General features: G+C 41.4%; 1 protein-coding gene across 2 annotated transcripts in view; it reads right to left on the reverse strand.

Moving 5' to 3' along the window:
* LOC6728577 (irregular chiasm C-roughest protein) overlaps positions 1-25,969 on the reverse strand; it is a 77,692-nt gene that overhangs the window by 17,230 nt on the left and 34,493 nt on the right. For both annotated transcript variants that reach the window (XM_016175130.3, XM_016175131.3), the window contains exons 3-11: positions 20,813-20,936; positions 20,607-20,730; positions 20,427-20,511; positions 19,550-19,660; positions 13,118-13,318; positions 9,350-9,501; positions 9,152-9,296; positions 5,680-5,810; positions 406-565 (exon numbers count right to left, since the gene is read on the reverse strand). In XM_016175130.3, coding sequence (XP_016035209.1) covers positions 406-565; positions 5,680-5,810; positions 9,152-9,296; positions 9,350-9,501; positions 13,118-13,318; positions 19,550-19,660; positions 20,427-20,511; positions 20,607-20,730; positions 20,813-20,936 — 1,233 coding nt within the window. The remainder of the gene's footprint in view (positions 1-405; positions 566-5,679; positions 5,811-9,151; positions 9,297-9,349; positions 9,502-13,117; positions 13,319-19,549; positions 19,661-20,426; positions 20,512-20,606; positions 20,731-20,812; positions 20,937-25,969) is intronic.

A 25,969-nucleotide genomic window follows, 5' to 3' on the forward strand; every position in this document is an offset into this window, starting at 1 on the left:
GCACAATGCGGGGAGTTCAGTTCGCCGTTCATCGGTATCCCGATGCCCCGCTGTTTGCCATCCATCCTCGTCTCTGGCCATACTCGAACACTCAATAATGCTCGTTTTTGTGTGTCAAAGGTCCACTCGAGAAACCAAACGGCAGCAGCAGTAGGAGGAGATGGAGATGGACCAGCAGAGGCTGGAGCGGGGAAGAAGGATTTAAGTGGGTGGTTTTGGGACACAATTCGATTTTCTATTTAAGCCGCCGCCGAAGCATTCGTTAACGGCCCGAACGCAGCAATTCGAGAGCGTTTTTATGGGTCAGCCAACACACAATGCGCCGCGCACAATGGCATGTGTGCCGAGGTGCCACAAATCAACATATCCAGCAAATATCCTTGCCCCACTCATCGCGATACTCACACATCACTTTCAGCTCGACCACATTGGAGTCCCCATCGCCCTCCACGTTCGAGGCGGTGCAGGTGTAGTTTCCAGCCTGGTGACGAGTGACGCCCTGGAGCGCCAGATCTCCGCTGCTGACAATCACGCCCGCTCGCTGGTTGTGCTGAATGATTTGGTGCTGCAATTGGCAAGATTAAGACATAATTAGGGGGGTTGTCAGTAAAATGTTCGTACTTAATTAAAGAAAGAATTATAGGGAAAGAAAAGCATCGTTGGTCTACTGTATTGGCTTTAATTCAACCCTTAACTTATCAGATGTGATAAATCAGTAGCTGTGTAAATTTCCTTTAAGATAAAGTCGGATTTGGCAACTTTTATTCACTTCAATCCCAGGGAGTCAAGGTCACCCATCTGAGCCCTTTTTTGCCCCCCAAGAAAAGCACTCATAAATGTGCGCATCAGTGAGCTGGCAGCTTCATTAAGAAGCTGCGCCTTTGCTGACTACGTGCCTGGCATCGATACTGAAAAATCAGCCGATATTTACTTTAAGTTTTCCCTTAAACACACAAGTCCCACCAACCACCTTTCACCGCCTACATATTCGTAAGTAGGCCTTCACACTCAAATGCTTACAGAGAGGCTTGACCTTCTTGCCGCACTTTCTCGCACTTTCGCTCTCATTTTGAAATAATGCTCGAAGCCCGATGTTCGCCTTTTGGTTTTGTAGCCTTTTCCCCAACAGGCCGGCACTCGACAACATTTTGACGCATTTCCCCAGAGCCTTGTGCCATTTAGCAGCAAAACAAATTCGCACTTTGCCCGAGCTCAGCAAACAAACAAGCGGCGGGCGGGGTGTATGGGGGCGGTAACAATGAAAGCATTGAAATAAATAGAAATAGAAATAAAAATGTGTATAAATATGGTCGACAAAAGTCAAAAAGCCAGAGTACGACGAACAAAGACTCAACGACCTTAGCACACATCCATACTGAGGAGGTGCCTATATCGGGATGTGTGGGCAAATAAATAGAAACAATGCAGCCGGGCCAGAAACACTTGGATAATAGTGTGGCCCAGTACACTTTAAAAACAGTTTCCAATACCAATATTCTATAGCATAAACACGAAAATGAGCCAATCTGCAACTGAACTTAAAACTTTCTTCAAATACCCTATGTACCATCAAAGTTTGATAGATACCCATAATTTTAATCAAGCAATATTCAAAATAACTTTATTATTGTTTAATTTTAAATAATAACTATGGTCACTTTGAAGTGTACATAATAGGCAAGGAATTCGAGCTGAGATGGAGCGCTATAGTTGATACTCCAGTGCATTGGGAAGGGGTCTGTTATCCTGGGAATTCCATGCCGCGTCTTTTGTTTGGCGACCTCGGTGGTGGGGCCCCTTCCATTGTGCAGATGTAAACAATTATTTAGATGGTTAGACATACGGTGAATGCCGGGTCAGGACAATATTTGCCCACCAGTCACATTTCGGCTATTGAATTCCATTTGCTTTGTGTGGCCATGATTGATACTATTGGCAAAGTGTCGGCGCTATCCGACACCAGATTGCAGATACAGATGTATCCATTACATATGCAATGCTCTGGCGCTATTAGCATATCCCTCGACTTGTTTAAAGATCCTTAAAGTGCAGAACAGCCCCAAAGGCATTGTGTGCCCTGCCCCTTCTCGAAAAAGGACCTTTCCCGCCCGCTGCCGCACAGCCTCAATTCCCGTAGGGTCTACTTAAATAGCCCAAATGGGTGGGGGAACGAACTGTGGCTTGGCTCAGCGACCTTGTTGTCATAAAACAAATAAAAATGTCGCCATGCATATACGAAAAGTAAATAAAGTTCAAGGTTGTCGCAGCCAAAAAAGCAAAATGAGAAAGGGAAAACAGAATGAGGCGAACCAAAAAGTGTAAACAAAGCCAAATAGAATGATAAAAAAAAGAAGGTGGGCCTGCAGACCCGTTATGCCCGAGCGGGCGTTGGGGATTATTTCAAATAGTTCGGGGCACATCCGCTGCAGAATTTCCGCCCGCTAACCAGCGCCCGTTCGAGGTCAACACCAGCCAGGCCCACTTCCCTCCCATTTCCCATCCACTTCCCGCTGACTTGATGATGTCTGCACAACCCTTTAGTGCCCCTCAATGCTAATGGCGCATTTTATGCGTTGCCATTTCTGTTTGTCTGTCTCTCGGCCGTGTTTTCGACTTGTTTGCCAGCCACTCCTCAAGCGCCAAGAGCCTTGGGCCACAATCCCGTCCAGGCCGCCCTCTTGTGTTCGTCTGTCATTGATGTTAGTTCCGACTATAAATACCCAATTAGTTTCCGTAATTTATCTGATGGCTCGGACTGATTGAGTTGATTTGGTTTCGGCTTTCCCCGAGCGCTTTTTACGCGGCTGCTCTTTTTTTTAACTTTGATTTAAAACATTTTAGATTAGCTCGAAAACATATTACACTTCAACAGGTTATACCTAAAGGTCTTCTAAATTCGTAAGAAAAATTTTAATGCTTTAAGTATATATCTTACTTGAGGAGAAAGTGAAATATTTTTAGATTATAGCTTGCAAACATTTTGAGTGGCTGTTGACATGCACGGTCATTCATTTCTGTACGTCCAGTTGAAAACAATAAACAAGATCCACAAATAAAGATATCACCATTCAATTGCAAAATCTATTCAATTTGCAATGTGTGCTTGTTCGTTAACCAGAAACTTGCAGTTGAGAATTCAAGATAATGAATGAAAACATTCGTTTAAATCAATATAAATTTTGGACTGCCTTTATGGACCAACCAAGCATTGCCACTTGCCTTGTGGAGCTATGTAAATATTTATGCTCAAGTTGCTGCAAAACTCTAAAGTCGTTTCCACCGACTTTGTTCTCTAATCAAATTTTCCGGCTATGTTTGCTATTTCTGCGGTTCCTGACGCAGCTGAGATAAATGCGAGTGTGTGGCCCAAATAAGTTTTACTGCCAACAGGATTCGGATTCATCCGGGGCTAGCTGGTTGCTCCGGCAACGATTCCATCAAAGTTTTGCTCCTTCTCCGGCTTGTTGTTGTTAATGAACATGTGAAAACTTTTACCCGCACGCACATTCGCTTGAGAACTTTGGCCCCTACTTCTGTGTCCATGTGTGTGTGTGAGTGTGCAAGTTTAATAAAACTAATTGTTAATTTAATTTGCCAGCTCGTCGTTAATTGTCAGCTTGTCTAATTGAATAATAACAGACGAAGACAAGTTGCCAGGCTCCACTTTTTGCCCTTCGGCTGCTCGGCGAGGAAGAATAGTTGAGTTCAAACCGAATCGATGTGGTGGCAAAACAAAAATTAATTTACTTGTTAACTGGGTGCAACGGAGTTGATTTAACTTGATTTGACTTTTAATTGCATTTGTAGGTTGCAGCGTCGCCATTGCCATTGCTGTTGCCAATTAACAATTGACTTTTAATGAACGCCCGACTTGGCTTCTTCGCCTTCACTTTGGCCCGAGTCATTTGCAATTTTCCGCTTGGCCTTGAACTCATTACGCATACGCCATGTGCACAGCTCGACCAAGCGTGGCTGTCTGTCTAACCTGCACACCCCTCTCGCCATTTTACTTTACTATTTTCCCTGTGTGTGTGTGTGTTTGGCTTAGTTTCGTATCCATTTCATTTCCATTTTTGTACTGCCGCAGTGAACTTTTATTGTTATGACACTTGGCTAAGAGCAAAGTGAGAGGGCAGAGAATCTGTAGGGGATTTCACGCTGAGCTGGGTAAACGTAAGTGACGATTGCCAACTAACCAACTAACTAACTGCGCTGCTGTCGCTTTCTGGCTTGTTAGCCAGTCATACAAATCCTGCCTCGTAACGGGGGCATTAGTTAGCTAAAGCAAAATCCCTTACATTACATAAAGAGGTATTGAAATAGTCTAAACGAGCTTGTCTCTTAAATATGGCCTTCTTCAAACGTATAAAATATATTAAAATGTGTTGCAAAATAGCATGTTCATTGAAGTACAGTAAGGGTATTGGTGGAACGATTTCAACCATTCGTTCCGTTCTTAGTTGATTTGCATTCAACATAGATTGGTCCTGTCCCTATCTCTCTGTGTCTTTCACTTTCTATAGCCTGGCTCTATCCCTGTATAATTAGCATTTCGTTCGATGTTAGATAGAATGTAATGGAATCAGCACTCGAACCAAACCATTCCATTGTCTCTCGGGCAAATTATTATTTTATATAAACTTTTTATCTACCTACCCTGCTCCCTGGGCAAATGTCTTGTGGAAGTTCCTTTGTACTAAATATCCTTCGTTTGCCGCCCCTACACGAAAAACTTTTTGGTCGTCTTCGAGTATTTGTATTTGCTTATTGTTGTTTTCGGTAAAAGTTATGGCTAAGTTGTTGGCTTTGCTGTTGCCGTTGTTTAGCTTGGCTCTTTGTTTGGTCATGTACTTCATTGTGAATGAATTCAATTAGCATTCATATTATTCATACACTTGATTCGTTTCTTGTTCGGCATTGAATAACATTTATTTGGCCACCATTGTTGTTGCCGTGGTTTGAGTTCCTTCTTTGTGGAACCACTAATAAACAAATGATTTTCCTTGTAAACTTGTACGAACTCCTGAACTTCCTCCCCCACCGAAGGCCTGTCCTCATGCCAGCCACTTGACTCTATTGCCTTAAAATAATTGGCCAATAATTCAGTAAAAATGAACACTTAATTTCGGCTTCATAATAATTTACCCAGCTGAAGGAAGGCTCGTGTGTGTGGAAGAAGCACGCCAATGTCTTGGGAATTGCCGGAAGTTCGGCAGTTGTACGCTCAATTGCCTTGAGTGCAACATTTGAAGAATGTTTGAAGGTCAGTAAACAGAAAACCAATATAATAATATTTGAATATACTATTTATATATAATACATAAACACCGAAATGGCAATTGCGGATAATATTAGAATGGAGTTATAATAATTCTATTCTAACTAAAATCGATTGCTTTATATTACTATCTAGGAATATAAACAATCAGTATTTTTTTCCGTGCATCTGAAATTGTACGTCTGTCAAAATTTTACAAGAGTCCGAGCCAAAAATAATATATTTTTTATGGCACTAAAAGGTATATTTTGCCAAAAGTATACTTTACACTTTAGACCATACAGTTTTTACCCATTCTCTCTCGTTTTTTGCATGTGTCTCAATAAGAAGTGCCCTTTTAGAAGAGCCCTTCATAAATATTGCAAGTCAAGTCAAGGAAAGTTGTTTGTTTGCTCACTTACATTATGCTTCCATACAACTTTATAAGCAGCCGGATTTGCATGCACTTTACACTCAAAGTAGACATCATCGCCTTCCTCGATATCCTCCGGATTCAGATTGGAGCCGAGGTCCAGCTGCAAGGTGGGAATGACTGCAAAGAAAGTGGGTAAGGCAGAAAACAAAACACTGGATGAGCATTGTATTCATTTGACTAAGGCAAAGACTTAGACTTGGATTGGGTTTGGGATTGGGATTGGGATTTACTCGACTGGGGAGAGTCCATCAAACGTAATTTGCTGGCTGTTTTGGACAATCCTTCAACTCGGGCCCAAGAAAGTGGCCTGAATTGGGTGGCGGTGGGTGAGTAAGGGGGTTAATCTCGGCTTATCTGTGATTAGTGTCGCTCCTTCCCAGCCTTCTATCTGTCTACGTATGTATCCAAGTTGTCCCTCGGCTTTTTGCCACCTTCCACTTGTTTATTATTATTTTGCACATTGTTTTTGGCAACTTTCCCTGGCAGCGTAGTTCTGGTCTTTGCTTCGCTCTCTGTCTGCTTAGTGCTTCTGCCTTTTTCTTTTCTACTTTCTGGGGTGGCACGTTCTATAAGCAAGTTTCTTTAAGCCGATTTCGTCTTTTGCAAAGACTTGTTAATGAAAATGAAAAGTGCTTTAACACACACCATTCCAGAAATGAGACGAGAATGGGCGTCAACCGACTAAAAGAAGGGGGGCTTTGGAGAAGGACTGGCAAGGACAATGCGAACAGGAAGAACGAGTCAAAGCAGTTTGCATAATTTAAAGACTTTTCCCACTGTCCCCCTTCTCCATTGCTCCCACCCCTCATTGTGTCTATCCTTTTCCCGCTCAACAAGTTCATTAGCGACGACTTTAAGCCGGCACAGAAAACTAAACTATAACGAAGGGACAAGGGAAATAAAGGATGTGCACTGAGCAAAAATCGTTGGTATTCTAAGCGCACAAGAAAGGAAACTATTGTAAGCAAAATTCAAGGCAACAATAAAACTATAATAAAGTCTCGTAAATATATCTTACAAGATCTTAATAAATTAAAAACAAATATTTTAGATATGCCTCCTAAGTATTAAGGTAAAAGTGAGAAACATCTTCAAATTCATTGGTTAAATCAGGATAATTTTAAATCCGAGCTAATTTTCTTTAACTGCATAATGACAGTGAGATATTTTCCGAAGGAAGTTCCAAGTGGCTGGCAGGCCACACTGTTGCGGTTAGGATGGGCTTAAGTGGTAATAACTGTCACTGGCCAAGCTGGCCAACTACGTCGGGCTAATGCATTTTATGGTCCTCCATCTCGGTGACCCCCGGTCCGATCCATCGTGGAGCGAATGTCCCGAAAACGAGAGGAAAAACCAAAGCAAGCCCATCCCAGTCGTAACTGCAGCTTAACGTAACGACTTTTGAGTGCCAGTGCCACATTATGTTGCAGCTGCAGTTGAATTGGAAGGATTGCGTCTGTGTGCTCGCTATGGGTGTATGGGTGTTTGTACATGAGTGTGTGTGGGTGAGGCCTGTCATTGTCTATTGCACAAAGTTGAACCAGTTCTCGTTAGCAGTCCTTAAATTGATTCTACTATCCTCTCAAGCCATATAAATTGCATTGGCCGGGAAGCTTATTTGTTTCGTCCTATTTCTAAATCCCCTTTGAGTGTAATTTAGTTATATTTGAAAGTTTGAAATAGACCATAGTTGGACTCCTATTTTTTGTATCCAAAATAAAGGTCACTGCAATTTGTAAGCATTTTTAAATTACATTTTGTATTATACGACTTGTTCCATAAATAATTAAAAAAGGTTTTCCCAAACAGACCATGATTATTATAAAACAAAAATTTGCCTCGTCATTAAGTTTATTGCGGATATGACTTCAATTCTTTGTGGGATTGGGCTTTCCCGTTGATTTAATTTCGGTAGTCTAACCTGCGTTGATTGTGTGGAAAATAAGAGGTCTGCCTGCGTCGAGGGTCTCTGATTAAGATATTAGAGATAACTTTTTTTTGGCCCGGCTAAATGTGATGTAATATAATGAGAAAATTATTGGCAGCGTCAACTTGAACCTGGGCCATCCCATCGCTGGTAGCAGCCGACATTGCATCAACTTTTCAATTTACCCCCGTCGCAGGAGGCAAACAAAGAACACGCTTAAAAAAGACACAAAATCTTCTCGCGGCAGCGAGGAAAGTCGGGCGGGAAATATGAAATCTCAGGAAGTGTCAGCAGAAGGAAAACGGAGGGGGCCAAAATATTTTAAGCACGCTATAAACATGTAAATGAGCATGGAAATTGAAATTGTTATCTAATTTTTTATATCAGCGCTCGCGCAGAAGCTGCGCCCGACTCCTTCGCACAAGTCAGTACACTGAGAGAAAAGCACGACCTTAAATCGAATGGGTATTCCTAAAGACTTCCTTCAAATAACCATATGTAGGATATTTTCTTTGAGTGCACTCTCCGCAGCAAGCCGGGAAACATCCCCATCATCTTGGCAGCCAGCGAAAGGAGTAAAAGTTTCAATGACATTGGGGAACAACGAGGCGGTAAGCTTTTTAGATAATAGACGTGGCAACTGTTTGCCCAAGACGCTGTCGTCACAGCCCAGAAGATGAGGACCCCGGACCCCAAGACTATTGAAACATTAAGGTTTACCCCATCCGCATATGTGTGTGTGTTTGGTGGGTTTGGCTTAAAGTGAGCTTTTCCGGCTTGTCGTGTAGTGTGTGCATAACTTTCTCGGCCGGGTGGCGTTTTTAATATTTTGCCATAGAAATTTTATTAACAAACTTTACCCCCAGCACATTGTTGACGCGGCCCATAAAACAAGCGTTTGACATACGAGCCGCGTCGAACCGAAAGAGAACAAAAATTGAACGTATTATGTAAAGGCCGCCAATATTTGGAACAGAGTTCCGAAATCCCGACTACCGCCTGTTATGTCACTATGGCATTGGTATGCAAAACAGTATTGATTCCCCAAAGGACATGGGCGATAAGCGGTTGACATAGTTTATGGGATCGCCCGAGAACCAGGACGCGGGCCCATCGATGGTTTATGGGGCACTCATAAAGTAGCGGCATATGTCAAATCGGGGGTGTTATTAAAGCGACAGGGGTGGGCTGTTCCTGGTACCCAGAAAGGGTTGGGGCAACAAAGCCTGACAATCGTTTGATTGATTCTAGGGCTAAAAGGAGGCGTAACAAAGGCAGTTACCCAATAACTCTGTCAACATAATAGTTTTAGAACACAATAGCGTGATTAATTTAAGTGTTATTTAAGGACATTTATTCAGTGCACCTGCATTCTTTACTATAACTGCAATATTTTTTATTAATTCTGTCGCTGTTTAATTCATTTAATGGGCCTCTTGATAAGTGTAATTTAAACGATTCATTATCGATTGGTTAATTTGTAAATAACGAATATAGTGTGCTTTGGTTAAAGGTCTATAGATATACTTACAGAACACATTCAACTTCATGGCCGTTTCTCGAATGCCATTTCGAACGAGTTCATTGGTTGCCCTGCAGGATAAAGCCTTGCCATGGTCTTCTCTGGTGGGTGTGATCGAAAGCACCGAAGTGCTGACATTGCCGTCCTCCGAAACCTAGTAGAATTTATAAATTTTTACAACAGATTATTTAATATTTATACACCTACCTTCTGGCTGTGACCATGCAGCTCGAGATTGCCCATCCACCAGGTGATTTTGGCCGGTGGCCTCGATCCGATCGCCTGGCACTCGATCTCATACTTTCGATCCGCTGACATCGGCTGATTGTTGAAGCTGATTTCCACCAACAGAGGGCGCACTGCAATGCAAACAGTTTGATTATGGACGCGCATTAATTTCCATCGTTAATTTATTTGCTTAAATGGAGGTTAAGGTTGGTTTTTACTCTCGCCACTCGTTCGATATTTTTCTGGTTTTGTTTTTCGCTTTCGTTTTGTTTGGTGCGACAGCAGCATTTTGTTGATTTATTTAAATTGTGTGTGAAAAATCGAAATCGAAATGGAAATGACAGGCAATGCAATTAAAATTAATTGCAACAAATTATGATTGCCAGCAGCAGCAGTAACTGCAGCAATAACAAACTGGGGAATGCAACAAAATCGAGCATAGGGCAGCAAATATAACTGTTTTTGCAGAAAGGACTCATAATACCGAATAATAAATGTCAGACGGAAGGGGCAAAGGAACCGACTGGAAACATTTCGCAGCTTCAGCAATTTTTCGCCTATATTTTCAATATAATTAAATATTTAAATTTCGCAGAAAAACTACGAGAAAGGTTAATCATCGGGCGGCAGCAATTATAATTGCGAAAATTCCCATTAATGGTACCTCCTTCCGGCTCCCTAAATTTATCGATATCCTTAAAAGATTCAATGGAAAAATATAACTTCCGAATCGCGATGGATGGCTATTTAATAAATAATTGACATATGGATTGGTAGATCACAAACAAACAATGCATTAAAGTTCGGCCAATAAATATTCATGCAATTACATTTATGTAATTTGAATATTTGTTAATATTCATGCTGACAGCAATTTGTTTACCCACAAAATTGAAAATTGCACAAACCAATAAACAATAACAAACATATTTTTTCCCGCCACCGAAATATGGTCACGTATAGCTTTGGAGTCTAGGTTCATTATCAGCATTACACAATTTCCCATCGTTATCGAGATGTCACCGCGATTGTTTTTGCGTTTCGCGCCTGCAGTTTTCTTTTTTTGAAAATTATAAATTACGCCATTTGCGTTTGAATTGGTAAATTTTTGTTATTCAGCGATTTATTCTGTTGGAATAAATTAGAAGGAACAAATTCAGGGAAGATTGGTTCGATAATTTGGTATTGCTCGCAGGAGTGCAACAAACCGATTAAAGGGTATCAATTAAGAGATACCTTTAAGACTCAACGCGAGAAATTTCTTGCAATTTAACGAGTTAAGCCAACTATTCGTTCAGCTTATTCATTTGTTGTTACATTTGCTGCGGTTGGCCGCGCATTTTATGCGTTAATTTAAAGGCGTGACATTTCAGTTAAGCCCAAATGCGATAATAAAAAAAGGAAAAACCAATAGAGGGGCGGAGCGTAGTGCTGGCCAACTATCTACAATTTTATTTATTTCAATGCCATTTTAACCTGTTTTTTCCTTGCATACATTACAATATTATTGTAGTTTTTTTCATTGTTTTTATAGGCATTGAACAGGTTTCAGTGCGGTTGTTGGTGCAGCGCTTTATTGTAATTAAATTAATTATGCACATTTGCAATGGAAAATCATTTAAATGTTTAATTAAACGCACTACACCAGCGAGCATAGAAGACCCGGCCCCGAGGACTGAATGGCCACCAATTATGCAAACAGATCCATTAAATTGTTAAAGGCTTGAACAGCGAAATCCCCGAAGGACATTTAATCGATAAGAAAGGAGAGGTGAATTTTCCTGCTGGCCCATTTACCATATATCGATTTGCAGTGCAGTTTCCTGAAACTTTTGATTGGGAAAGACGAACTCCAAGAAATCTGATCCCCAAATTGCAACTGAAATCGTGAATGCTGTGGGAACATTTTAATTCAATTAAATATTGCATTTTAACTTCGACCAGCCCTTTTGGGGCCTTCAATTGTGTGCTAATGAGGAACTCTCATAATTGTTTTGTGTGAGTGACTGAGTGTCGTGACGGGCGTAATCTAATTGTTAGTGGCCATAAAATTAACTAATTAAGGTCGTACTTATTATTCAACCGCCCCGTTACCCGGGCTCCTCTATTCTGTCATTACACGCAAAGCAAAATAAAAACAGCACAATTGCTGTAAGGGAAAAGTGGCAAATTCTGGTTAGAACCACAACGGCTCCCTTTTTCATTTCAAGGTCATTTGTTAATCGTACTACGAAAGTGTGGCCACATTAATTGGCCAAGTTAGCGACATTCCAGCGCCTCATCTTCCACTTTTCTTATTGGTGTGTTAACTTTTATGTCCTCGCGAGTGCGACACATTCCCATGTTCTGCCCAGTATTTTGTCCCATCTCAGAGCAATAATATCAAATATGCGCACCACCAGCTGCTGTCTGTGGAACATTTTGGCGTTATTTTTGGGGCACTGGGAGCCTAAGTAGGAATTGACGTCCAATTGCTTTGGCGTTTTGAGAGCCATGACAGACGCGCCAAAGTGCCATAAAATTCTATGGCCAATCTTTGGCTGTTTGCGCAACGCCAAGGGTATGATAGCCAAATATTATATGGCATTTCAAGGAATCAGGGAGAGGTAGCTGGATATGTTGTACAAGTTTAAAGAAGATCAAGTACATTTCAGTTCATTTGCTTTTGATTTAAAATAGTAGTAAACTACGGAAGCGTTTTTGTGCTACATTCAGTTAACAAGTATAGTAGTGTGTAAAGAAAGAATAACTTTTGGATAGTTTGTGTTCCATTGTATCTCCACTAATAAAGCTGACAGAATTTCCAAATACATTTTTGTCACATCGAATTTATTTGCCAACAGCTTTTGCGAACACAAATCTCTTAACCACTCACACTCGCACTCAGGCACTCGAAATTGGCAACAATTTAATTCAATTTAACAATTTGCGCTGGCGGAGCGTAGAAAAAGGGCATTTAAAAAATTGTCACAAAATAATAAATCCATTCGGGTCATGCACAGTCCACTAACCTGAACGCTACTATTATATAAAACACAAAAATCTAAAAAAATTCATATAGTTCGATATGATGTTGGCCGTACAATATGTGCCAGGTCAGAGGCCATAGAATGTAGGTGGGATAAGTTACGCACAGGAATTTCTGTTCTGTTAGCCGTTTTTCCTATGCGCTGTATATATATTTTTTTTTTTTTTGGGAACATGGGTATCGCATGCAATGTTGCTGCTGTTGCCGTTTGCATTTTGTTATATTTGCATAAGCCATTTTATTATCTATTTTTTCCTGCTCAGCCTCTCTGGGTTTTGCCTTACTTATTTTTTGTTTTTTTTTTTTGGTGCTTTTGGGGTGTTTGGTTCGTTTTTATCTGCGCAGCTATTTGTTAAAACTTTTATCGCAATGCTTAAAACCGAACAACAAAAGCAAGAGCACACAATCTGGATCAGGAAAGAGTGAAATAAATACAATAAATAAAAAAATTGTTTGGCAAAACGCTTTTAGCACCATATTTGGGTCGTTTTAAAACGCTTCAATGCTGAAACATTTTTCACTTTATTACAAACAGGAAAGTCAGAAGGCGCCTAATGAAACAGAAAGTTAAAAAAAATGCTTGTTTTCAAAATGGCCAAAAACGAGACACAAAAGCCTCTATTGATTAGCTGCGTTTAATAGTGGACCAAGGACATTGTACAATGTATATATATTTTTTTTAATATTTCATTTTATAAAAGAGGCTTTCTTATACTCACGGTAGAGGTCGATCGTTATGTTGGTGGCCACATATTTCTTGTGGAAATTGCTGGCCTGGCAGGTGTAGACCGCATGCTGGTGTATTCTTGACAGGTTGCGAACCACCAGCTTGCTGTTGATGGCGCCATCGTATGTGTAATCGACGACGCTGTTCTGCAGCTGCCCATTCATCAGCCAGATGACTGTCGGCGGCGGAGAGCCTGGAAAAATAGCAAATATGTGGTTTAAATCTTCATTAAAGATGCTATGGAATACGCATTTTTCACATTAACTTGAGATTGGCTTTAATTTTAACAGGGAAATGCTTAAGTGCCATAATATACATAGTTAATGATGATAAGTTTATTCTACCGAAATCCAATAAATCCCCTCTCCCTAGTAAAGCAACACTGGCTGGGCCCGAAATTATCCATCAGTTGGATTAAAGTGCCTGTTATAATCTATCCTTAGAACCTCTAATTTAGTAAGCTGGTGGGGCTTGTTTACTAGCCACCACAGCGGTGCAATTGCTGCGGAGTTGGTGCCACTTAAATCAGCACACAGACGCACAACCACATTACTCATACGCAGCGTGGCGCACTTGGCCGCCTTTAACGACTTCAACTTAATCAAGCGCTGAAATTAGCTTTTGTGTGCGTATATGAGCGCACATTAATTTAATAGCAACGGGTGGTCGGTCACTCACTCAAAAGGAGAGCAAATAATACACTGTTAAAAAAATAATTCATCAAATGTGCAGCAAGACAGAATATCTCGATTACCAGCTGAGTTTGATTAACTGTTATTTTGAGACTCAAGAAATGTAATTAAATTCTATTTGATTGTATGAGCTCTCCAAATTTTTCTTTCAGTGCCTGGCGTTGACACAAATAAATTCTGTGACAAGCATGTTGTGTATTTTTCTATTATTACTTAGTTATTACGCAAAATGCTTGATGAGTAGCCATAAAAAGCAATGCGACTGAACAAGTGCCATTAAATCCACCTGGAAATTCACTAAAACTAAGCCACGGATGGGCCGAAAACTGCACTTGATATGTTTGAAAAATGTGTCGCACAGGCACATCACACATAAGCATAGATTTCCCTACAAATATGTATGTATGCGTATATACCGAGAGGTAAACGCACATTACTTTGATTAATAACTGCCATTTGGTAGAGTTTTATGTTGTTTATGAAAATATTTCACATACTCGCAGAGGGCTCTCTCTGCGTGTGTGTGTGTGTATTTGTGCCGGAGTAGATTAGCGCATGTGTAGCAAGCCGGCTTAATGGTTGCCAGTGATTTATTGGCCTCTACTCGACCGGCAATACAATGGGAAAATATAACAAAAAACGCTTGGAGATCCAGAGAAATTCCAGTGAAAAGTGTGATTTGAAGCTGCAATTGTTGCTCTTCTTTTGTGCACTTAAAGCCAGCATTTTCTTTTTCGTAAATTTTACTGACCCTTGCATTCACTTTAAGGCCCCGACCAAGTTTGCTTTCGAGAATCGGGCGATGTCTGCTGTTTTTTAATGTCAACATAAGGTGCCACAACCCACACAAACACACACACGCACACTGCTGCAGCTGACTTGCATTTACTCTTCACACAAACACACCCAAAGTTTGCACTAGTTTTTTACTCTTTCTCCCTGCTTTGCTTTCTTTTAACTCGAGTTTCATACTCTGAATGGAGGCACCTTAGAAAACCCGAAAAGTGAGAAATGATTTTTTAAAAACTCAAGCTTCAAAGAAAATTTAAACAATTAAGTTGTTAGTACTTAAAACCTAACAAGAATATTGCAACAAAATAGAAATTATAGTAATTGAAACTATAGAATAATATATAAACCAATACAAATTATTATTGAATTACGGTTAAATAATTTTAAATTTAGAAACAAAAGTTTCCAAGGATAATGTATATAAAATGCATCTGTGTATGACCTATCCCTCGGAAAGAGTACTTATGTCATAGTCCTTAAAAAAACCCGCTCGTCTCTTTTATTTCCTTTTGCTTTTTAGCCAAGTGCTTTGCCATTTTTAGAGCAGGCATCAAAAAACGGGTTTTTGTGCCACGCAGCAGAGGAGCAGGAGCAGCGGCAAGAGCGACATTAGCATTTCTTTGCCATGTCCACCTGGCGTGCACTTGCCCACCTCCCTCTATCCGCCGCCTGCCACCCACCGCCCACCAGCTCCAGCCACGCCCACTTCCTAATGAGCAGCAGCATTCAAATGCGTGCCAGTTTTCAGCGTTTTCTTGTGACGAAGACTTTAAGCCGCCACCAGCCAGTCCGACTCACTTATGCACTTTTGCACACACGTTACCAGAACTCAAAAGAGTCCTTTTTTTTGGTTTCACATTGTTTTGACTACCCACGTCGCAGAAAAATGCACAGGGAAAAGAAAATGTCCCAAAAATTATAGCTATTTGGTGGCTTCAACTATTTCAGTTTAATTGGTTTAGCTTATTAGCCATTTGAATTTCAGCGTTTTTTATTTAGTTGTTACAGAAAATATTAAATTAAACACACGCTGGGGATTTTTAGTAACAGTTTTTCGCTCTTTGTATAAAGCAACTACACATGAAAACTTAGACAAGCAAACGTGTAGTTATGCAATGCTGAACTATTTGCTTGTTTAGTTTTGCATATCTTTGCATCTTGTGCATCTGTTTTGGCTTTGGATTTGTCTCGGGTGAAATAGATACACTGGTAAAAAAAAGAGGGTGAGTGGGCGGGACCACAAAGCCGAGCTCTTAAGAAATGGAAGAAAAAACAGCACAAATTTAGAACTCGTGATAGTAACAAAAAGTAAAGTAAAGGGAAGAAACTCTGCCATGGCACATAAATATTTTTTATGTTGTTGTCTTTGGCACAACTTCTGTTTATTCAGTTCGCAATCCCCCTGACTCTCCGTCCCCCTCGCTCACTTCTTTGTGTGCTCTTTGCCATTTGACCTTTTGTCCAGTGAGGAAGCTGTAAAATAAATTTAAGGCTTGCCGGTTTCAAGAAATCTCATTCTTTAAAGAGCATCAGAAATGGCCACTCTCAATTGTTATTTGTACTTTGTTTGTAAAGTAATTCTTTCGCTCTCAGTATTAAAGTTTTTTACACCAAAAATGACCCAAGTAATAATTGATACCTTCAAGGTTTTATACCTCTTAGGGCGTCTTTTCGGAAAACCCATAAATGAAAAATAAATGAAGTTGAAATTATGCAAACTTTTGTGGCAGACAATATACTATTTCAGCTCTCCTCGCCTCGTCCCCTTAAGTATTTTGCCCATTTTGCTGGTCCTATTTTCGCCTTAGTAAATAACTTGTGTTGTTGCACGGCCCCGTATTGTTGCACTTCCGTGCTCCGAAATGTGCCACAACAGCGGGGCAGCAACGTCGGTGGGTCGTAATAGTAATAATAACAACACGAGAAAACTGAAGAGAGAAATTTTTATAAAAATGCACACAATTTTGTACTCGGCAACCTGCCTAGAACAACAACAACAGCAAACACAACAACAATATGGCCAACGCTCACTTTGGCCAAAGCGGAAAACGCCTGCACTTCCGTTTGACACACTCCGAAAAAAAAAGAAAAGGAAAGAAGGGTAAAAAGCCATTTTTAGCACACTTTAGCAATGCTAGGAGTTCGTTCTGAGGGGTATATGCGAACTTCAGATGAGTACGTTTATTGGCCAGATTGGGATATATAGCTATATGGATTTTAAAGAAGAAGTTCTTAAGATCCTATTCAACTGCAAGGATTTCGTTCTAGCTATCATCTTTATGTTAAGCAATTTAGATATTTCTTTTCCTATTGAGCAGGATATATATTATTTGATTAAATAGTTGTACAATTTACACACTTAGCAGGGTAACTATAATGCTTAACCACGATGTCACCCATCCGTTTAGTTAATGTTTATTCCCGCAAGTTGCACTATATGCTCGGAAGAGTTTCGGGCTAAAAGATGTGGAGCTGGTGGGGATTGGAGTCGGAGGGGTCGAAACCGCCGTGTGTAAAATTCATGACGTGCAGAAGAAGGCAACGCTGAATATTATGCATTAGTGGCCACATAAAGCCAGGGCTTTCACCCACTTTTCGCCCCGTTGGCCTCCAATGCCGGAGCACAATGGCTGCCCCTCGTTTCCAATGTATATATTCTTTATGATTTTGGCGGGGCGAAGTGAGCTGGTGGGGCAGATTGGTAATTTTTACTACCCACACAGACTGTGCTGGTTTATAACTTCATTTCGCTCCCCGTTGCTCCGCTTCTCGTTTTTTGGGGCTGGCGTGTCGCGCTCATTTGCAATTGTGGCCCTCCTCCTAGGCTGCAATAAAATTTACTGCTCCTTTGTCGATTTCGCACACTCTTAAGCCCAAACCGGCTGGCTTTCCCCATACCACCCCATACTACCAATGCCCCAAAACCCCGAAACACCAAGTATTTCCATTCCGGGCCGCTCCTTCCTCATCGCCTGCCGCTTTTGACTTACTTCTGCTGATTGCACTTGTTTAAGTGGCAACTTTTTCAGCACTTTATGCGCCCGCTACCTTCTCCCGGCTGGCTTTTTGTTTTGGCCACAGAATTGCAATTTCTGTAATGGACATTGCATGTTGAATGCCAAAGACCTGACCGCACTAGACCCAGAATCGAAAAGAGCCAAGAATGGAAACGGAGATGGTGCCGGACCGAGCATAATGTCAGCATTTGCCTACAATTTATTTCCGCCCGCTGTTTAGGATTTCAGTAGCATTTTCAAATTCACACCATTACCGAGTCGTTCCAACATAATTGGGATGTTCAGCGGTTGCGGGAAAACGTGTCCGTTTAAAGGATAATGGCTATCGAGTCCACAAGGAGAAACTAAATTCGTGTATGGACTTCAGCTAATAAATTTGTACAAATAAAATTTAGTTTCTAGTATATGCTACACCGATTGAATCTGTTTAAAACATAGGTTTCTTTGGCTGAAAGAAATGCCTATAAATTGTTAGTTTTTTATTATTTGATTTGGAAAAACTACATTTCTTCTGTTTGTAGTCGAAATTTATTTTGAGTGCAACCATTTTCGCTACAACTCAGATCAATTTGTTCGTTTCAACTGTCAACGAGCCTGACCACACACACTCACTTTCTCCCACTCGTTTTGTACAAGTTTCAAGTACTCCGATTGCTTTTCCGACCCCTCCCTCCCCGCTCATTTGCCAACATCAACTGACTTCCTTTTTGCTTGTCAACAACTTGGTTGTCCACTCACCCCCCTGCCAACTATCCACCCACCTCGTATGTATTCACATTTGTACATTGGCAACATTTTCCTTGCCCCCATTTAATTGCCACATACAACATTTTGAGTGCCCAATTTTGCCGGTTCCTCCTTTCCTTGCCAACCCCCTTTCGCGGGTTGACCTCCCCTCCACACAAATACACACACACACACAGTGTTGGCCAGAAAACTACTGACCAGTTAACAGTTGCCGGGCAGTTTCAAGTGCAGTTTGCCTGCTTGGTGATTTATTTTATGTCAACGTTGACATGTCAAACCATTCAAAGTGGTTTCGCTTCCGCCCAGACCCAGAAAACAAAGGGGAGTACGCAGCGATAAAGCACGCGATTGTCGTTCGCTGGTGACATACTTATGTCGGGCACTGTGACGACTTTCGAAGCGAAAAGTGCACGGCGTTCTTAAGTTGCGACACTCGGACTTCCCTCAGTCCGCTGGCAGCCTCGAGTTTCCCTCAACCAATCTGTATTTTGCCTCTCATTAACAACAATTGACTTAAGGGTTTTGTGTGCGTTTCTCAGATTGTACACAATGAGAAAAGGATGAAGATTTCACATAAATCTGCTCAATAACTGTGAGCTTTTTTGCATCAGATACATTTGATCTCATGGTGTAGATATATTTCGAAAAGAATCAACTAGAATTTTCTTATAAATATGGATATCATTGTAGTGCCCAGATTTCCTTCCTGTATAGCCATTGTCAACGTAACAGCCACTGGGAATCATCGATAACAAAGGCTGTTGACTTCTGCGGACCTCCTTCTCCGTTTCTTCGCTCACTTCCACTTGCACTTGAGCAATTTTTAATCCTTTTGTTAAGCCGACACATTTGCGAAATTAACTTGGCTCCCAGGGATCCCAGGCTGGCCTACTGGCCTTTCAATTGGCTCCAGTTTCTCTGACATTTGTGTTCGCCTTCCTTACAATTGAACCTTACTTCATTTATTGTTTGTTGTTTATGCTCGTGCCTTTGTTTGCATGCCAACAAAGCTTAGTTACTCACCCCGAACTAATTTTTGATTGTACTCGAGTCGAATACTTTTATGTTTTTACAGCCACTTGTAAAGTTGAATTATTGATTGCATTTTACAGGGGCAGCAATTAATATTTTATTTCTTAGTTTCTAAGGATATTGATCATCCTTGCGAGAACTTACCTCCGTAAACAACGCAGGTGACTTCCAGGCTGCCACCTTCCTCGTAAGGACCTGCTCTCGAATCGATTCGCAGGCGGCGCTCATTGAAGATAATCGGCTGCGTTGGCGGCACTGAAAAATATTTAATGTTATTTAATTATGCATTAAGTAAATCTGTTTAACTTTTGAAGAACTCGCCAAATCCCGGATCGCATTCAATGATTTTAAAAATCCGCAAATCAGAAACAATTTGGCACTGTCAAAAGCAATGCAAAGGAAAATTTATACAACGCTTTTACTCATATAGCTCGAATAATAAATTGTAAGTTTTGCGGCTAACCGAAAATCATTTCAGCTAATTTATGTGCAACTCGTTTGGCTCCGTGTGTGTATATGTGTGTGTGTGTGTGTTCGGCACGAAACAAATATTAATTGCTTTTATAATCGTTTCTGGCTGGCCATATTTATTTATTTATGTGAATGTTGATTTTATATGCACGTAGACAGTATGCAGTGTATATATTTATTAATGGCTCTTTTTATTTAAACTCTTTGAAGTGGAAAATTTTTAATTGAGATTTGTTTTGGACAAACCAAAAAATATCTGATTTTTATTTGGGTACATTGTCTTTGTGTACAAATTAAAAGCTATTTTCCTCCAAAATATTGAACATTTAGTTGTTCGATCTTATTGTGCAAATAGGTAAATTTCGAAAAATATTTCCAAAGAATCTTGTTTAAATTTGTGAATAGATTTTTGGTTGTGCTACTCTAATGCTGCCTTTACAATGGTTTCATATTAATTAAAAGTATTTGGCCATTATCAATTATAAGTGGGAGTGCGAGGCACGCGAAATAGATTGGTTTCCTGACATATTTCGCTTCTGGGGATACGCACCGACAACCTCCAAATTGACGTTGCTGTTGCGGGTCTGCGAAAGCTTGAAGTCCACGCGACACCGAAAGTTGCCCGCATCCTTTTCCTGAAATGAAATTCCAATTATAGAGCGCTGCGCTGTTGACACTCGCGATGCGCGGTGCTGTGGGGGAAACGGAGAGAGGAAAGTGAATGGGTTACCTTAACCGGATTTATAATCAATTCCGCCGGCTCCTTGTGCGTTCGAAATACGGCCCGATCTTCAAGGACCTCCTCGTCACGCCAATGGGATGGGGTGCCAGCGTGGGCGCCACGTGTGTCGTAGCTGTCAAAGGAATTGCGATTGGTAAAGCGATATAGATACAGGATAAGGAATGACGGGGCTAGTGGTGCCCAGATTGACCCACCTGTAAATGGGTAAATTATTCTTGTACCAAACAACCAGAAGCACTTTGTCATCGGCCTGGCTGGAGCCCACATCGCATTTGATTTGTGCCGAGCTGTTCACCAGGACGCGCAGGATTTCGCCATCTGAAAGAAGGATGTGGATTGGCATGAGAAAGAAGTCGCTGCAAGTTGGCAAGTTATATTTCTAAGTTCTTTGCTCTTGGCTGAGAATGGAAGTCAATTTAGCTGGCAAATTGATTTTCAAGTGGCTGCCGCAACAATTTGTCACAAAGTGTTCAACAATTGCATTATTGCACACACATACACATTCCCCCAGATGGAGCAAAGAATCCTTGTGGAGTTACTAAAATTTTGATTAAGTTGTTTGTGCCAGAAAAACTAGCGAAATATTTCATATTTCCTGGCAACCGTTCAACGAGTTTTACTCTGATAAATGTGGCTACTTTTTGGTCTGGCCAAAGGCTTCCCCTTTTCCCCGTTATCTAATTAGCCAAAAGCTGACCAGTGGAGCCTGCATTCACACCATTTGGCTAAGCTTTAAAATATCGATCGATCTGCGGCTGTTTTTGCGGCCCCAAAAATGAAAACCAAAAATAGCCGAAAATCGCCAAACGAAATCACAACATTCATAGAGAGTTGGTGATAAAGGGAAAGGGCAATGGAGATGGCAATGGCGATTCTGATGGTGATGGCGATGAAAAACCAGATATAGAGGGGGAAAATGCAGCGACAAGCGACCACATAATGCTGCAAAACAAAACAGGGGAAAAAACACCGTTCTGCAAACCCTGAAAAAGCCTGTGGACAAGGGAGGCTGGACGGCCAAGGGATGAAGGGATGATGGTCCAGGGGATAGTGGCAAAGCGGAGCTTAGGGGTGATTACCCGGCCACATGCGGATTACAAAATGGCCGCCATTTTCGTGTTGTGCTGCCCAGTGGTTGCCATTTTCCCGCCCTGCGCCAACGTGTGTGTTTATGCGGTAAAAATGCATTGGCAAATGCGTCTGACTTGTAAAAAGAGCCGGGGGAAAAAAGCAAACACATAGACAGAAAATAAAAAAAGCAGTTCATTGATCGAAGATTGAATTCCCTAGTGTGCTGGAATCCGCTTTAATTCACTATAAATACAAGCTGTATAACTACTTTTGGTTTTTTCACAAAAAAAGTTGCTAGAAATATCATAAATCATGATTCAAATATGCACAGCAAGCTATCAAGGTTTTATAGTCTTAAAAAACAGACTCCCATGATAACAGACAGAGAACTGAACTATATAATTGCTAGATTTTATTTCTAGAAGGGTAAATTTGGAACTGACAAGTGAAGCTACATTTTCTGGAGACGGAATCATCAATCGTATTAGTAAAATCCACTGGGCCGTTCACTACTGGCATATTCGAGTCCTGTCTCTGACTTTTGTTGGCAGCATATTCCTGGATATCCTTAGGGTATTCGGGCGGATTGGAGCGATAAGTGCCTTGGATGGCAAACGACATCGAACTTCACTTGCTGCGACAGAGGGTAAACGGTAACCGCCTTTGGCAGAGCTTTTGTTTCTAATTTTGCACTTGTGTGCGCAATGTGGCCGCAAAAGGCCTACGCAATGGGGGCATTCGCCCTCGCCCCTCCGCCCACTCAGCAAACCCCACTTTCTCCGTCCACTTTCCCCGCCCACTTCCAGCCGCAAACGAGGAGCCATGTCCGTGGCCTGGGGCCTCTGGCTTCACTTCACTTTGTCCACACAGAGCACACCCGTAGCGGACCACATGATAAATAATCGATAAATTATGTGGACACATGTTTAATCTAGCATGAAATGGAATCATTTCCCTTCAATTTGTTGTTAGCCAGGCCAGCAAAACAACAAAGCAAGCGCCAGCAATACGATAGAAAACCAACAAAAACAATGGAAAAAAACAGCAAAACGGAAAACAGCAGCGAACAGATGTGTTTCGGGTGCGTAGAGGGAAGGACCTATTTAAATATAAATAATGATCAAATTATAAACGCCGGCGAGTGGTCGCTGTCTGCTGACTAAACACATTCGTCGTTGCTGCGAGAGAATTGTTTGCTATACACTAAATTATTGCGCATACGCCATGTTAACGCACTTGGCCAACTTGGCACAGTGTCAACTTGTCTGGACTCCAGACAACACAGTCGCATCTCTCCGACGCTGAATGATTCATTCATCATTTGCTTAATTGCATGCCAAACATTACAATTACCGGAACGACAGCTGAAAATGTCCACTGATGAAACAATGTCCTGGCCATTGCTACTATCTGTATAACTATTACCATCACTATCGCTGTCTGCCGTCTGGCGTCTAGAGTTCCTTAATTAATATTTTATTTCATTAGCAGATTGGCCAGGAAGTGACGTGTGTCGTCACAGAAAGCTGACAGAGTTTAAACCACATTTGATAAGGTGGTCGGAGGGCCAAAAGCAGACAATTAGCTGGACAGCCAAACATTTTGAAATAGATAGGGCCAAGTAATTGGCCTTATCAATTTCTGTGGTGAGTGAAACTTAAAATTGCCCCTGTCCAACTGGCCGTTGAAAGGACTGAGAAAGCTCATTAAGCTGGGTTAATGCCTATTTTCCACACTTCGAGGAAAATGGGTACCCTTATATAAGTTAATTTTAAAGAATATGTTGAGTCTTAGATACCATGTTACTTATTATGTGAATACCAACACAACCATGGATAATTAGACAGTTTCATGTGGAACTCTGGCCAATTTTTATGTCTTCATTACGTAGGGAAAACTACGACCGAGTTGTCCTAATTCCATTCGCATAGGCGAACATCTGGGCGACGTTGCTTTGTCACCGACACAAAAGCACAAACAACGACACTGACAATGACTCTCTGGATATCCTTCATGGCGATGCCTATAACAATGCCGCCACTTGTTGTGAGGCTGCTGCCGTTGTTTGCCCCCTCTTTGGTTTAATGTAATTGAACTTTTTCTAATTGACACTTGTCACTGGCAAAGACATTTAAAAAGCAACAGCGAAAAAGAAATAAACTTAATTTTGACGCATTTACACATACATTTATTTCAATTTCCGAGCGCAACAAAGGGAGCGAAGCGAAGTAGTCGCAGTGGCAAACAAAACAATGCCAGCTCAACTACCACACAGACACTCGCATCAGGATAACTACACCCACACAAGCAAGCAAGCTGGTGGGAGGGGTAGGGACTAGGGGCGAGTTGTATCTGTGTTTTTGTGGCACAATGAAAAGCTCCTCGACAATGGCACACAAAACGTAACTCGGGCTGGCGAATTTATTGCACTGGTGTGAGCTTGAGCGTGAATGGGAATGGGAAGTCATAGGAGTGGTTGCAGTAACCGCAAAGAAAAAGCTGCAGGAGCTGTGGCTGCGTCAGGTGGAGAGCAGCAGGCTTCAGATCCTGGCGGAGAGCACAGAGGACACAACTAAATACAAAAACCACGTGACAATGTTTTCCCCCTCCGATGACGAGCGGTGGCTCGGTGGCTGAAGAGCACACAATTCAGTGGTGCGGCACAGTTGGATGTATCCGTGTATCCGTGTTGCAGCCAGCAGACAGCAGCCAACAGCAACTTTGTGTCGCATTCGCAGAAAGAAAACCGCATGGGAATGCATCAAGTTGCGAGGAGCTGGCAGCTGAAAGCAGACGGCGAATGCCGCAATTCTGGATAACTGGGCGTATGCGTGATGTGCGGTTGTGCGGCGGAGAGAAACTACAGAAATTCAAAAGGTGAAAATTCCCGATTATAGTTTGTCTTGAAGCATCATTGGGGATGTGCGTATGATATATATTCATATGGTTGCGTATAGTTAATCTTGTCTCTTTGATGAAGCTTGGCAAAAATATATTTTACCCACTGCCCTGTAATTCCTTATCCTCATCATTTCTCTCTTCTCTTTTTCCTTTTTGTATTCAAATTTCCTATTCTTTCCCTGCTCGTCGTTTTGTATATTTTTCGTTTTCTGTTTATATCATTTTTCATGTTTTCGAATTGGTAAATATTGGTTAAAATAAAAGATAGATATTTATAAGATACACGCTTAAACAAATGACTTTTTCAAGAAACTATTCTTTAAAGTAACATCCTGCACACCCCTTTAAATACGAATTGCATGACTTTACAAAAACATGGCCTGAGAATGGGCGCACATGTCGTATGCGCGTTATGCAGTGCACTTCGTTAAATCCAATAACAAGACAGACAGCGCCCACAACAACAACAACATGGAGAGCAGCTAAAATAACATACAATCAACAGAGACAGTTAGACAGGCAACCCTCAAAAAAGAGTCCTGCCTGGCTTTTTTGTAGTGCAGGCAGCTGCCGAAGCGGAAGGACGAGGAGCCCCAGAAGGAGACAGCTGCCATACAACAGTAATTGACAGAAGTCGCTCACAGGAACATATAGATACACACACATCATATATTGCTGGAGAACTCCGGCCTGCAAGTGCAATGATAATGTCATACCGATTTCACTACATCTCCAACCCAGACAAGTGGCCTGCGGTTACGCGGTTTAATACAAGCCAAAGGGTTGCTTCCAAATCAGATGGAATGGGTAAATTCAACATAAATGTATAAATCATCCGGAGCAATGTGGGAATCAAGAATGCAAAGCCTGCAGCGACACATGAGTGAAATATAAACCCAAGCCAAAAATAAAACATACAAACCCAGCGTTATGGATCGCTACAGACACGTGATGGCTGTTGTGCCTGGGAAATATTTTTCTTTCATGGCTCACGGACATCGTTAGTCCAAATTGTGGTGGAGCAGCGGAAACGGAGGTAGCTGAATGCTGAGCTAATGCCGGGCCCTCAAATCAAAGGCAGACAGAAATCAAGTTGAAGTTCAAAAGCATTCGTTAACCAGTTAGCACAATCAGCACAGACTCAAGAAATAGAGGCATTGGCTTTTACAGCACAGAGGCAATAAGTTAGGTAGATGTACTTGACTATAGACGTTCCTAGAAATTAATCGCAATTCACGTATGTAACGAAGTTTTAGTGGACCATATATCAAAATAATTTAATTTTTTTGCCAGTTTTGGCCACGTGTTTCAGAACGAACTCTGAACTCCACCCACTCTATCTTGAAAGTGCACTTGGTCTCCTAATCACATCTGCTGGT

The sequence above is a fragment of the Drosophila simulans genome, chromosome 3R, assembly GCF_016746395.2.
Source record: "Drosophila simulans strain w501 chromosome 3R, Prin_Dsim_3.1, whole genome shotgun sequence".
Lineage (NCBI taxonomy): Eukaryota > Metazoa > Arthropoda > Insecta > Diptera > Drosophilidae > Drosophila > Drosophila simulans.